Source organism: Manis pentadactyla, chromosome X (assembly GCF_030020395.1).
Source record: "Manis pentadactyla isolate mManPen7 chromosome X, mManPen7.hap1, whole genome shotgun sequence".
NCBI classification, from domain to species: Eukaryota; Metazoa; Chordata; class Mammalia; order Pholidota; family Manidae; genus Manis; species Manis pentadactyla.
Window position 1 is genome coordinate 125,231,098 of NC_080038.1, and position 13,322 is coordinate 125,244,419.

Below are 13,322 nucleotides of genomic sequence, written 5' to 3' on the forward strand. Positions count from 1 at the left end.
GCTATCTTAACAGGAAACAGTTCACCCTGGGGTAATGTGTGAGACAGGAAAATCCTTAGGTGGTTGCCCGTCATTTTATGCTGCTGGTGTGTTTGCTGTCATTTAGTATTTTGAGTCCTTGGGCTCTTCAGTTTAATAGGTAATATTCCTATGTTTAACCTAATATAGGTGATCAGAATCAAGTTAGCTGAAAGTCCTAAGGCTTTTCTGTGCCTGTAAGGTTTCTCTGCCTAAAAGGTAGCAAGTTGAGAACATAGGAAGTGACCTGGAGTCCATGTCTGAAGATTCACCAGCCTTTCTACTCAATTGGATTTTAAAATGACAGTGGTGAACATTGGCATTTATAAAAACTAACCTTTTGCTTATGGATCTTAAAACAAACTTTGCAACTCTGTTCTTTTGGTTACACGGTATACATGCTTAGAAAGAGCTGTGCCACATCTTCACATCAAAATAAAAGTTTGCCAAAGCATTCATGTGCCATAGGTCATTATTTTTGCAGAGAAAGTTCCACCAGCTGTTTTGAGAGAAGCAAGAATTTATCACCCCTCCCAAGCTTCTCCTTAACTTCATTTACCTTAAAAAACAAAAGTCCTATTAGGCAAACTATAATTGCCTAAAATAAAACTGGCAAGGCACAGATGAGTGTGGAAATGATTAGGAGGAAGCAAAAGGCAATGTCACCAGACTGTGCTGTTACCTAAGCAGCCTAGGTTGAGTAACCTTTCATTGCAGAAGGGGTAATGCTAACTTTTATCAGTAGGATTTCATGAAAAATACACAGAAAAACAATCACCAAGGTACCCTATATGTTAAAAATACTTTGTTTCATTTTAGAGCTAGTTGAGCTTCAGTAGTGAATAGAGCTTGTTTTTATTTTATATATGTTTTGTAGTACAATTTTAAAATCTGACTGTTTTGAATCTAGGAGCTGTCTCATCTTATGCATTGGAACTCAATTTGACAAATTCAGAAAAAGCCACTTGCCTTTATGCAAAATGGCAGATGAATTTCACAATACACTATGAGACTACCGGCAAAACATTCGTAAGTATTTTTCTTTTTCGTTGAGTTTTATAGTAGGAACTTAATTCTCTTTTTTATCCTTTATATATATTTGTGCAAACAAGATTTCACATGTTAACTGATTTTAACACTTAATTTCTGTGTTTTTTTCCTACATACACACTTGAAGCTACTCTGTTTACTGTTGGAATGAATATTTTAATTCATTGGTTCTTTGGAGTTTTACTTGTGGTTGGTAAGGGTAAATAATTTGAGGACAAATGGCGTTCAGGTCTAACTACTTCTGTCATGTTTTTATTAGGTACTAACCTCAAAGCTTACCCTTTTTTAATAGCTTGCTATTAAAATCTCCTTTGGGGCTGGGGGAGTTCTCTCAATCCTCTTGTCTTCTTAAACAGTAGCTCAGGCCAGTTTTTCTTTTCCTTGTAAACATAGAATTTGTCCAGAGGACTGATATGTAGCTGAACAATCTGAGACTTGCTTTACACAGCGAACCAGGCAAAGGCAGCCTGGCCATGAGGATTGTGTGATGTAGACTTAGGCAACACAGCCTGCGTAGATGCTTGGCGCTCATTTCTGCCTGTTTGTACCTTACCCCTGAACTTCTTTTTTTTTTTTTAGAAAACTGTAACCATTTCAGACCTTGGCACTGTAACATATAATGGAAGCAGCTGTGGGGATAAGCAGACTGGTCCCAAAATAGCAGTGCAATTTAGATCTGGTTTTTCCTGGGTTGTGAATTTTACCGAGGAGGCGACTTCTTACTTAATTGACAGCATCTCATTTTCCTATGACACTAGTGATAACACGACATTCCCTGATGCCAAAGATAAAGGTAAAGGTAACCTTAAGAACTGGATTTGTGTTGTATTCTCTTGCTTTTTTATTAATAATGGAAAATTAAATAATTTAAAAATTATCTATATGGACACCTGTCTTCCTGACTAGGGTGGAAACTTCACAGCTTTTGGTCCTCCTTACCCCACCTATAGCACAGTGTTCAACCCAGTGATGATGTTTATTGTCATTGCTTGAGTGCTTTATACCTTGTACCAGGTTACCTAGTTATAGGTACTAGGTTATGTAGTACCCTAAGTATGTTACTGGCAGCATGTCACTTAATCCTTAATAGCAGGCCTGGGAAGTAGATGTTATCTCAATTTTACTGGTAAGGCAAATAAGGCTTGGTGAGATTAAGTGACATTCCCGAAGGTCACACAAGGTAGTGTGGTGGGTGGGCTGGTGGTTGAACCAAAGTCTGTTAAGCTACAGTTCATGTAAAAATTAACTATTACTATTTATTTCATTCAATAGTGGCCACTCAGCAAATGTTGAATGAACGAGAAAATCCTTTACTAATAACTGTTTTAAATGTGTACAAGTTCAGTAACCAGAGACCAGCAGAAGTGCTTCATCTAAATCTTTTTACCATTTAGATCAGATTTTGACCAAAAAGTAGATGATGATAAAGGTAAAATGACTAAAGTCAATATTTACTGCTATTTTGAGACAATTTCAGTTCAAAATGAACTTGGGAAAGTATTGGCAGTTAGGCCATTCTTACAACTGCTAGAACTGGAATGTGTGTTAAAATATTTTGAAGGCCTAGATAGATAATGGAGACTTTGGTTTTGTTAGGGATATAATCCTCTCCTTTCCTCCCCCTCCACTGAGATTTGGTCAGCACCGTATTTGTAGAAACTTAGCATTTGTCACAGATAGTATTTCATTGTGACCCCAGAGACATAGGTGGATGGGCTTCGGTTGCCTCCACCTGGGGATGAGGGACTCATTCGGATTTATACATATCAAAAATCGTATTTTAAAGACCCAGAAGTGAGTGAGCTCATGTAAAACTTGGGAAGTATCTCAGACTGAGACTCGGAGATCAAATACGAGCTTTCTATTTGCTAATATCTTAGTTTGAGAGGCTAACTAAAGCAAATTTATTATTGGATATCTTACATATTTAGCTTTGTACCCTTCCTTGTCTTTCAGAACTGGTATAAGGCTTGCCCCTTGCTTTCAAGGAGCTTAAAAACTACTTGGGGAGACAAAGGGAAACTGTTTTCCCAAATTATATGGAAATACTAGACAGCATTGAGATTCATAGTGTGAATTTGTAGTTACTGTTGTTGTTCGTGGTTTTGTTTTGGGCAGGCGGAGGATGTTTATGGATCTCTTCTGGCAACATGAGGAAAGCTCTAGACCCTTTGTCTCTCAGAGTACAGAGTAAACTTTGCATGTGCTATGTAGTCCCTTTAGCCCATCTAAGGATGCCTGTGGTCAGGAGTGCCTGATTTCAGTGTTCTCACAAATGGTCCTGATTAGGAGCAGAGAGAAAGGAGAGGTCATTGTGGGTTGGAGGAGTGAGAAAGCTTCGTGATAGAATTTGAGTGAGTGGAGAATTTGGACCAGAGTGTTTCCAGCAGGGGGAAGCAGAGTATGTGCAGCAGTAATTGGAGAGCTGCCTGATTAAAATAGAGGCCATGTGTGTGATAGAAGGAAAAGCATTGCTAGGTGCAATGGGTACAAGTTATGGGGGGCTCTTGGAAGCCAAGGAAAGGCATTTAGCTTGATGGCGTAGGCACTGGGGGACCATCTTAGGTTTTTAAGCAGGAGAATAATACAGCAAAAGCAGAGACAATAGTTCATAAGGACTGTTCTGCATGATTAATTTGGAAGTGAGGAGACTGCAGGCAGAGATGCCAGTTTAGGAGGCCATTACAGTAATCAATGGCTGATGTAATGAGGGCCTGGACCCAGAGGGTGGCAGTAAAAGGGGGTGGGGCTTAATCTGACTGATCTGAGTGGAAAAACTACAGGACTCTAAAATGTTAACACCTGTCTCTCCTCCTCCCTTTTATTTTAAACAAGGGGAGGATGTAATTTTTTATTACTAGTTTCTATGTAAAAAGATATTTGAAACTATTTGGAATTTAAAATGGCTTCTTTAAATGGACTGTTGGTTCTTTTTGAAATAATTTAGTGTCTTATTTTTAGGTACTGATAATTCCTTTTCAAAAAAGTTTATGATTAAAATACAGAAGAGTATAGAGAATGATATAACACACCCACATGTACCCATTACTAAAAATTTATAATTGCCATTTTTTCATATTTGCCTCATCTTTTTATATATTTAAAGAAATAAAACTTTACAGATACACTTGACATTTTCTTTGCACCCATTCCCCACAGCCATTTTCTTTCCTGCCTCCAGAGAAGCTGCCACTCTTACAAATTTGGGGTGTAGCTGTCCTCTCTATGTGTTTATATTTGACTATACTGTGTACATGTTAATAAACAATAGTTTAAAAAAATTATATAGTTTCATAACTATATAATTGTAGTATATATGTACAAATTGTTTTTGAGCTCTCTGTTTATTAGCCCATTCATGTATCTTCACCTGTGTTAACAGTGAGAAATGGTTTTGGGGAAAAATGTTCCATCCACTTCATTGGTTAAAAAATGGATTTTCCTTTGGCCATTAGGGGGTGCCAAGGCAGTATTAGTTGGCCTCCTAGCTACATGATGGAGAGGCCCAGAGGCAGCCTATATTAAGGACCTTGAGTACCTTCCTTCTTGCTGCTTCTCTAAAAGAAACTAAGCGATTTGGGTGGATAATTGTGATCATTGTCTTTTGAAGTTTCACTGTAGGCATTATAATAAAAACTCTGTAGAGGATGGCTGTAGCTTAGTCCTTCTACATCCTGAAGATTTCCCAAAATGGAATAGTCTTTAAATTGTCTCTAGGAGGAGGTTTCCAAAAGCTCATTTTGGTTACTATAACTTACTTTGGGATTGTAGCACACAAAGAAACATTTACTATAAAATCCTCCCCTGATCCGCCTCTCTTCCTTGTTCCATCACTAAGTCCTGTTGATTCTGCCTTAGATACGTGTCATTAATTTGGCTTCTTTGCTCTCTTCCTACTGCCCCTCACTTTTCACCTGAACCAGGTCATCAGCCTTCCAGCTGGTTTCCTTCATGTGTAATTGTCTTAAATTTTTCTGCCCCTGCCTGTGTGTTATTTATTTCCAGCTTTAAAAACTCAGCTACCCTTCCATCACTAAAAAAATAAAGCCCAATCTGTCCTTAAATCCTTGGAGATACTCTAGAGTGTGGCCATGTGCAGCTCATCTGTCCCTCCCACCCCCATCACAGCTTTCCTCTTCCTGCGTTTTATGCCATGTCCTTTGTCACTTCAGGGATGGGGTTAGATAGGCAGATAGAAGAAGAAAGTCTATACAAATATATTTATATTATCACTTTTCTCTTACCTTCTTGGAAACTTATTTTGTAGGACTTATTACCGTTTCTGACCCTGTGGGATTGAAAATTCCATTGAATAACATCTTCAGATGCAATAGTTTATCAACTTTAGAAAAGAATGATGTTGTCCAGTACTACTGGGATGTTCATGTACAAGCTTTTGTCCAAAATGGCACAGTGAGCACAGAAGGTAAATACTTAAAGTATGTATTTCTATACTTGGGTTGTAATTTAAGATGAAAATACACACTGTAAGTGTCATTGAAGTTGTTACCTGAAAGCATTTACATATTAAGACTTGTTTGTAGCTTACACTGGGCTGTAAAGTTTTTATAAATAATAACAGCTCTTATTCTTGTGGAACTTGCAGTTTTAAGTTTACGATGTACGTGTTGTGGAAAGTTCTTTGAAAGCACTTTACCTATAACATTTTCAGCTGATGAAACCTAATCCTTGTTTGAACAAATCTTCAGTAGCTTGATCATCAGCTCTTTAGCTTTTGATGATCCAAGACCAAAACTTAAAAATTGGATTCCTGTGTTTTAGTCTTAAAATTTATAAATTGATTTTGTAATTTATGTATGACGTGAAAGAAGTGTAATAATCTCTCATTCCCTAGTTCTGGAAAACTATCAACACTTTCTAAGAACTTGAGGTTGAAATGGTTTATTTTGCCCTTTGTTGCTTTTAGAGTTTCTGTGTGGGAAAGATAAACCTTCAACTACAGTGGTGCCCACCAGTCCCACCACTGTGCCATCTCCTACTATGACACCCACTCCACAGGAAAAACCACAGGTTGGATCCTACTCAGTTCATAATGGCAGTCATACTTGTCTTCTGGCTACCATGGCGCTGCAGCTGAACATCACCCATGATAAGGTATAGTTGTCTATTTTTATTGATAGTCTTTTTTTGGTGTGTATTTCCTTTCAAATGTGGTGTGTTCTACCCAGAGGCCAAGACTGATGTTACTAGAATGATTCTGCATTAAATGGAGATCTGATGTTGACTTGTTGAGGTTCTATTAGCTTGGAGTTACTGTAACCATGAAGAGTTACTGCCACTGCCAACGTGTTGTCTTGGCCAGCAGGAAACCTAGCAGCTTCAAGGACTCGGGGGTTTAGATTCTATTTACCATCAGTAGTAGATCACAGTACAAACAGTTGATCTTTATTTCAGTCAGTTTGAAATATAACTCCTTCACACTTTTATCTGAACCACACTGTGGGTTGATGGGAAGGAAAGTGCAGCTTTTTCTCCAGCTGTTTGATAACTCCGATCGGATAGCTACACCCAAGGGTATGATGGCACTTCTAGTTGCAATGTTCCACTTAGGCTACAGAGGGCGTGCCAATAAACAAATCCCTCTCCCAGAGTCTGCAACTTAAGCTAGGCAGATGGCTCTTGTGTGCCATAAAAAATGTGTCTTTTCATTTGTCTCATGACTGAGGAAGCTTCCCTCTTGTTTTTTGTTTTTATAAAGTCGTCTGAGGCATAGCTTGAGGCCAACTTTGTTTTGAAAATAGACACTGTAAACTTAAGTATCCAGACAAAAGGATATTTTGTTCTTCATAGAAGTTGGTCTTATTAGAGTATAAGGTTTTGCTATAGATTTTTATGGTTCATCTGTACTCCTCCCCCCACTTCTTCCCCTAAAGGTTGCTTCCATTATTAACATCAACCCCAATAAAACTAACTTCACTGGCAGCTGCCATCCTCAAACTGCTCTACTTAGGCTGAACAACAACAACATTAAGTATCTTGACTTTGTCTTTGCTGTGGTAAGTAACAGATTTTTCTAAAATTAAGTTCATTCTCTTAGAAATGCATCTGAAAGTCTAAATAGTGTGCATGTGTATGTGTGTGTGTTGGGAGGATATTTAGCTCTGTTTTCAGTTTCAGCACTCCTTAATTATGAAGTGTAATCCATTGATCCCTGTTCATCTCTCAGGGTCTGTGGGCTGGACACATATTAATGTTTACCAAAAGTGGCTATTGTGCTATTATATAGACCTTAGGGTAGGAGTAAGAAATAACCACGTCAAAAAAAAACCAGTCCAATCTACCCATATAGATATATGTAGTAATTAAGAGTGTGTGTGTATAAAACATATATAAAAGATATAAAGTAATTTCCATAATATTTTCTTCTATTTTTGGTTATAAAAGTCTGTTTGTCTCCTATAATATTTTAGGCTTTTGGAGGCTATGTTCTTTGTAATAGTATCAGTAATAATAATAGTTACCATTTATTGGGTACTTGGTATGTACAAGGCTCTGTGTAAATACTTTACGTGCATTAAGTCATTAAATTAGGATAGTTCATAATGGCAGCTTTCAGGTTTTTGTTGTTCATGCTTTGACCCCCAAACAGAAAGTTCCACGTTAAGCATACGTCTTCTCCTTGCTAGCATAAATGAATCATTGGGGACCCTTATTTTCACCTTCTCAGAAAGTTATTATCCCCATAGTTTTTTGAGGGATGTGTGTATACATGTTATAGCAAATGGGGATGGAAAAGAGGATAGCTGTTGGTAAGGGAAAGTGTTGAACCAATTAACTCTTACTTATTGTACAAGTAGATTAAAAAACAGTTTGGCTTTTAAGTCAGATTGCAGGGAAAAAGTCTCAACATCCAATACATAAAATAGTTATGTATGTTGTTATTTGTTTCATATCTGAACTTGGTATCTTGAGTCCAAAGTCTTTTTTCTCTATGGACCATATATAGAGTAAGTGAGGATTATATTAGGCAAGTATATTTTAGAAAGGTATACAAAGATCTTCCATTTTCCAGTATTCAGATTATTCTTCTGTTATGGTACGTACATGATCCATGGATTACTATTAAAAATGCCTTCTACTTAAGCTTGTCCTCAATGCAGTAAGAGCAGGCCTCCCCAGACACATTTTCTTTTGAAGTTATCTCATAGGGATTATATGATAGTCAGTAGGAATGAGGAAAGTAATATTTTAGGTTCATTCCCTTTTGAGGGATTGAGTTTGATCTTTCTAGCCATGCCAGGATCCTAAAAGAACATGATTTCTTCTGACTCTCATGGGGAAATGTTTAATAATTATAATATTTAATTTTCCCAGGAAACTATTTTCAAAGCCAATCCAAAACAGTGACATTTTAACCATATGACAGGCACTTTGAAAAATCAGGACATACCTGCAGGATCACCGGAGTTCACATTCTGCAGGATGCTCTGGTGGGATATGAAGAAGGAGGCCTGTATTCTTAATGTGTCCACAGCTTAGTGGTAAAGATAGAAATACACAAGTAATTACTGTTTTTTGTGTAAGGCCTTGAATGCCATGCTAAGGCTTCTGAACCTGATTCTGTGGGTGATTAGAATACTATAGAAGATGGATACAAATGGGATGAGTGCTAGACCAGAGGAAAATACAAAGTGCTGTGGGAGTATAGAAAGGGAAGTGGTTAACTCTGGCTGGAGGAGGGTCTGGAAGGTTTAACAGAAGAGATAGCATTTGAGTTGGACCTTCAGGGTGAATCAGATCTGTACCTATGGAGGTTAGTTGGGGGGTAATAAGTGGAAAAAATATGTTATCCCTGGATAAAGGAACACCATAAAGACCAGCCAGGAGAATGAGGCATGTGGCATGTTTAGTGAAAGATCAGTATGGAATAGTAGTTGGGTCAAACTGTGGAGAGCCTTGAATGTTGAGCTAAGACGTAGCCTTGTGGGGGAGAGATGTGATAAGTTTGTCAAGTCCTCCATTATCCTTCCTCCCAAAATTTCTCTGAGTCTTTCCTCTTGCTTCCATTCCGCATTGCCTTGACCTGATTCCAGCCTACATTACCACTTACCTGGACTGTTCAAACAGCCTCCTAACCAGTCCTCTGCACCGGTATTCTTCTGCATCAGCTTAATCTTCTGAAGCACAGCTCTTCCTCAAAAACCTTCAGTGGTTCTCTTTTGCCAGTGAGATAACATCTAAGTTCCATGGCAGGGTAGTTCAAGCCTCTTCCCCCCAAACCATGCAACATAACCTGCATACCCAGCTGTATGTTTCCTTGTTAACCGTTTTTTTTGGTATCATTAATCTACAATCACATGAGGAACATTATGTTTACTAGACTCCCCCCATCACCAAGTCCCCCCCACAAACCCCATTACAGTCACTGTCCATCAGTGTAGTAAGATGCTGTAGAATCACTACTTGTCTTCTCTGTGTTGCACAGCCCTCCCCTGCCCCACCCCACATTATATATGCTAATTGTAATGCCCCCTTTCTTTACCCCCCCTTATCCCTCCCTTCCCACCTGTCCTCCCCAGTCCCTTTCCCTTTGGTAACTGTTAGTCCATTCTTGGGCTCTGTGATTCTGCTGCTGTTTTGTTCCTTCAGTTTCTTCTTTGTTCTTATACTCCACAGATGAGTGAAATCATTTGGTACTTGTCTTTCTCCACCTGGCTTATTTCACTGAGCATAATACCCACTAGCTCCATTCATGTTGTTGCAAATGATAGGATTTATTTTCTTCTTATGGCTGAATAATATTCCATTGTGTATATATACCACATCTTCTTTATCCATTCATCTACTGATGGACACTTAGGTTGCTGCCATTTCTTGGCTATTGTAAATAGTGCTGTGATAAACATAGGGGTGCATCTGTCTTTTTCAAACTGGGCTGCTGCATTCTTAGGGTAAATTCCTAGAAGTGGAAATCCTGGGTCAAATGGTATTTCAATTTTAAGCATTTTGAGGAACCTCCATACTGCTTTCCACAATGGTTGAACTAATTTACATTCCCATCAGCAGTGTAGGAGGGTTCCCCTTTCTCCACAACCTCGCCAACATTTGTTGTTCTTTGTCTTTTGGTTAGTGGCGATCCTTACTGGTGTGAGGTGACATCTCATTGTGGTTTTAATTTGCATTTCTCTGATGATTAGCGATGTGGAGCATCTTTTCATGTGCCTGTTGGCCATCTGAATTTCTTCTTTGCAGAATTGTCTGTTCAGCATCTCTGACCATATTTTAATTGGATTATTTGCTTTTTGTTTGTTGAGGTGCGTGAGCTCTTTGTGTATTTTGGATGTCAACCCCTTATTGGATATGTCATTTATGAATATATTCTCCCATACTGTGGGATGCCTTTTTGTTCTATTGATGGTGTCCTTTGCTGTACAGAAGCTTTTCAGCTTGATATAGTCCCACTTGTTCATTTTTGCTATTGTTTCCCTTGCCCGGGGAGATATGTTCATGAAGAAGTCTCACACGTTTATGTCCAAGAGATTTTTGCCCATGTTTTTTTCTAAGAGTTTTATGGTTTCATGGCTTACATTTAGGTCTTTGATCCATTTTGAATTTACTTTTGTGTATGGGGTTAGACACTGATCCAGTTTCATTCTCTTACATGTAGCTGTCCAGTTTTGCCAACACCAGCTGTTGAAGAGGCTGTCATTTCCCCATTGTATGTCCATGGCTCCTTTATCATATATTAATTGACCATATATGTTTGGGTTAATGTCTGGAGTCTCTATTCTGTTCCACTGGTCTGTGCGTCTGTTCTTGTGCCAGTACCAAATTGCCTTGATTACTGTGGCTTTGTAGTAGAGCTTGAAGTTGGGAAGCGAGATACCCCCCACTTTATTCTTCCTTCTCAGGATTGCTTTGGCTATTCGGGATCTTTGGTGGTTCCATATGAATTTTAGAAGTATTTGTTCCAATTCTTGAAGAATGCTGTTGGTAATTAGATAGGGATTGCATTGAATCTGTAGATTGCTTTAGGCAGGATGGCCATTTTGACAATATTAATTCTTCCTAGTTAAGAGCATGGGATGAGTTTCCATTTGTTAGTGTCCTCTTTAATTTCTCTTAAGACTGTCTTGTAGTTTTCAGGGTATAGGTCTTTCACTTCCTTGGTTAGGTTTATTCCTAGGTATTTTATTCTTTTTGATGCAATTGTGAATGGAATTGTTTTCCTGATTTCTCTTTCTGCCAGTTCGTTGTTCATGTATAGGAAAGCAGCAGATTTCTGTGTATTGATTTTGTATCCTGCAACTTTGCTGAATTCAGATATTAGTTCTAGTAGTTTTGGAGTGGAGTCTTTAGGATTTTTTATGTACAGTATCATGTCATCTGCAGATAGTGACAGTATGACTTCTTCTTTACCAATCTGGATGCCTTGTATTTCTTTGTTTTGCCTGATTGCTGTGGCTAGGACCTCCAGTACTATGTTGAATAAAAGTGGGGAGAGTGGGCATCCCTGTCTTGTTCCCGATCTTAGAGGAAAAGCTTTCAGCTTCTCGCTGTTAAGTACGATGTTGGCTGTGGTTTTGTCCTATATGGCCTTTATTATGTTGAGGTACTTGCCCTGTATGCCATTTTGTTGAGCGTTTTTATCATGAATGGATGTTGAATTTTGTCGAATGCTCGAATGCTTTTTCAGCGTCTCTGGAGATGTTCGTGTGGTTTTTGTCCTTCTTTTTGTTGATGTGGTGGATGATGTTGATGGATTTTCGAATGTTGTACCATCCTTGCATCCCTGAAATGAATCCCACTTGGTCATGCTGTATGATCCTCTTGATGTATTTTTGAATTCAGTTTGCTAATGTTTTGTTGAGTATTTTTGCATCTATATTCATCAGGGATATTGGTATGTAATTTTCTTTTTTTGTGTTTTCTTTGCCTGGTTTTGGGTATTAGAGTGATGCTGGCTTCATAGAATGAGTTTGGGAGTATTCCGTCGTCTTCTGTTTTTTGGAAAACTTTAAGGAGAATGGGTATTAAGTCTTCTCTGTATGTCTGATAAAATTCCACAGTAAATCCATCTGGCCCAGGGGTATTGCTCTTAGGTAGTTTTTTGATTACTGCTTCAATTTCAAGGCTGGTAATTGGTCTGTTTAGATTTTCTGTTTCTTTCTTGGTCAATCTTGGAAGGTTGTATTTTTCTAGGAAGTTGTCCATTTCTTCTAGGTTTTCTAGCATGTTAGCATATAGATTCTCACAGTATTGTCTAATGATTCTTTGTATTTCTGTGGGGTCCGTCGTGATTTTTCCTTTCTCATTTCTGATTCTGTTGATGTATGTAGATTCTCTTTTTCTCTTAATATGTCTGGCTAGAGGCTTATCTATTTTGTTTATTTTCTCAAAGAACCGGCTCTTGGTTTCATTGATTTTTTTCTGTTGTTTTGTTCTTCGCAATTTTACTTATTTCTTCCCTGATCTTTATTATGTCCCTCCTTCTGCTGACTTTGGGCCTCATTTCTTCTTTTTTTACCAATTTCAATAATTGTGACTTTAGACTATACATTTGGGATTGTTCTTCCTTGTTTAAATAGGCCTGGATTGCTATGTATACTTTCTTCTTAGAACTGCTTTTGCTGCGTCCCACAGAAGTTGGGGCTTTGCCATATATTGCTTGATCTGTATTTTAATTTGGTCATTGTTCCCTTGATTATTTAGGAGCATGTTGTTAAGCCTCCATGTGTTTGTGAGCCTTTTTGCTTTCTTTGTACAATTTATTTCTAGTTTCATACCTTTGTGTTCTGAGAAGTTGGTTGGTAGAATTTCAGTCTTTTTGAATTTACTGAGGCTGTTTTTGTGTCCTATTATGTGGCGTATTCTGGAAAATGTTCCATGCGCACTTGAGAAGAATGTGTTTCGTGCTGCTTTTGGGTGTAGAGTTCTGTAGATGTCTATTAGGTCCATCTGTTCTAGTGTATTGTTCAGTGCCTCTGTGTCCTCACGTATTTTCTGTCTGGTGGATCTGTTCTTTGGAGTGAGTGATGTGTTGAAGTCTCCTAGAATGAATGCATTGTGTTCTATTTCCTCCTTTAATTCTGTTAGTATTTGTTTCACATATGTTGGTGCTCCTGTATTGGGTGCATATATATTTATAATGGTTATATCCTCTTGTTGGACTGACCCCTTCATCATTATGTAATGTCTTTCTTTATCTCTTGTTACTTTCTTTGTTTTGAAGTCTATTTTGTCTGATACTAGTACTGCAACACCTGCTTTTTTCTCCCTATTGTTTGCATGAA

The 13,322-nt window shown here is 38.2% G+C and overlaps 1 protein-coding gene across 3 annotated transcripts in view; it reads left to right on the forward strand.

Annotated features, from left to right (window-relative positions):
* LAMP2 (lysosomal associated membrane protein 2) overlaps positions 1-13,322 on the forward strand; it is a 40,501-nt gene that overhangs the window by 8,904 nt on the left and 18,275 nt on the right. For all 3 annotated transcript variants that reach the window (XM_036880796.2, XM_036880799.2, XM_036880798.2), the window contains exons 2-6: positions 929-1,047; positions 1,648-1,861; positions 5,336-5,494; positions 5,996-6,183; positions 6,963-7,085. In XM_036880796.2, the coding sequence (XP_036736691.2) occupies positions 929-1,047; positions 1,648-1,861; positions 5,336-5,494; positions 5,996-6,183; positions 6,963-7,085 (803 nt within the window). The remainder of the gene's footprint in view (positions 1-928; positions 1,048-1,647; positions 1,862-5,335; positions 5,495-5,995; positions 6,184-6,962; positions 7,086-13,322) is intronic.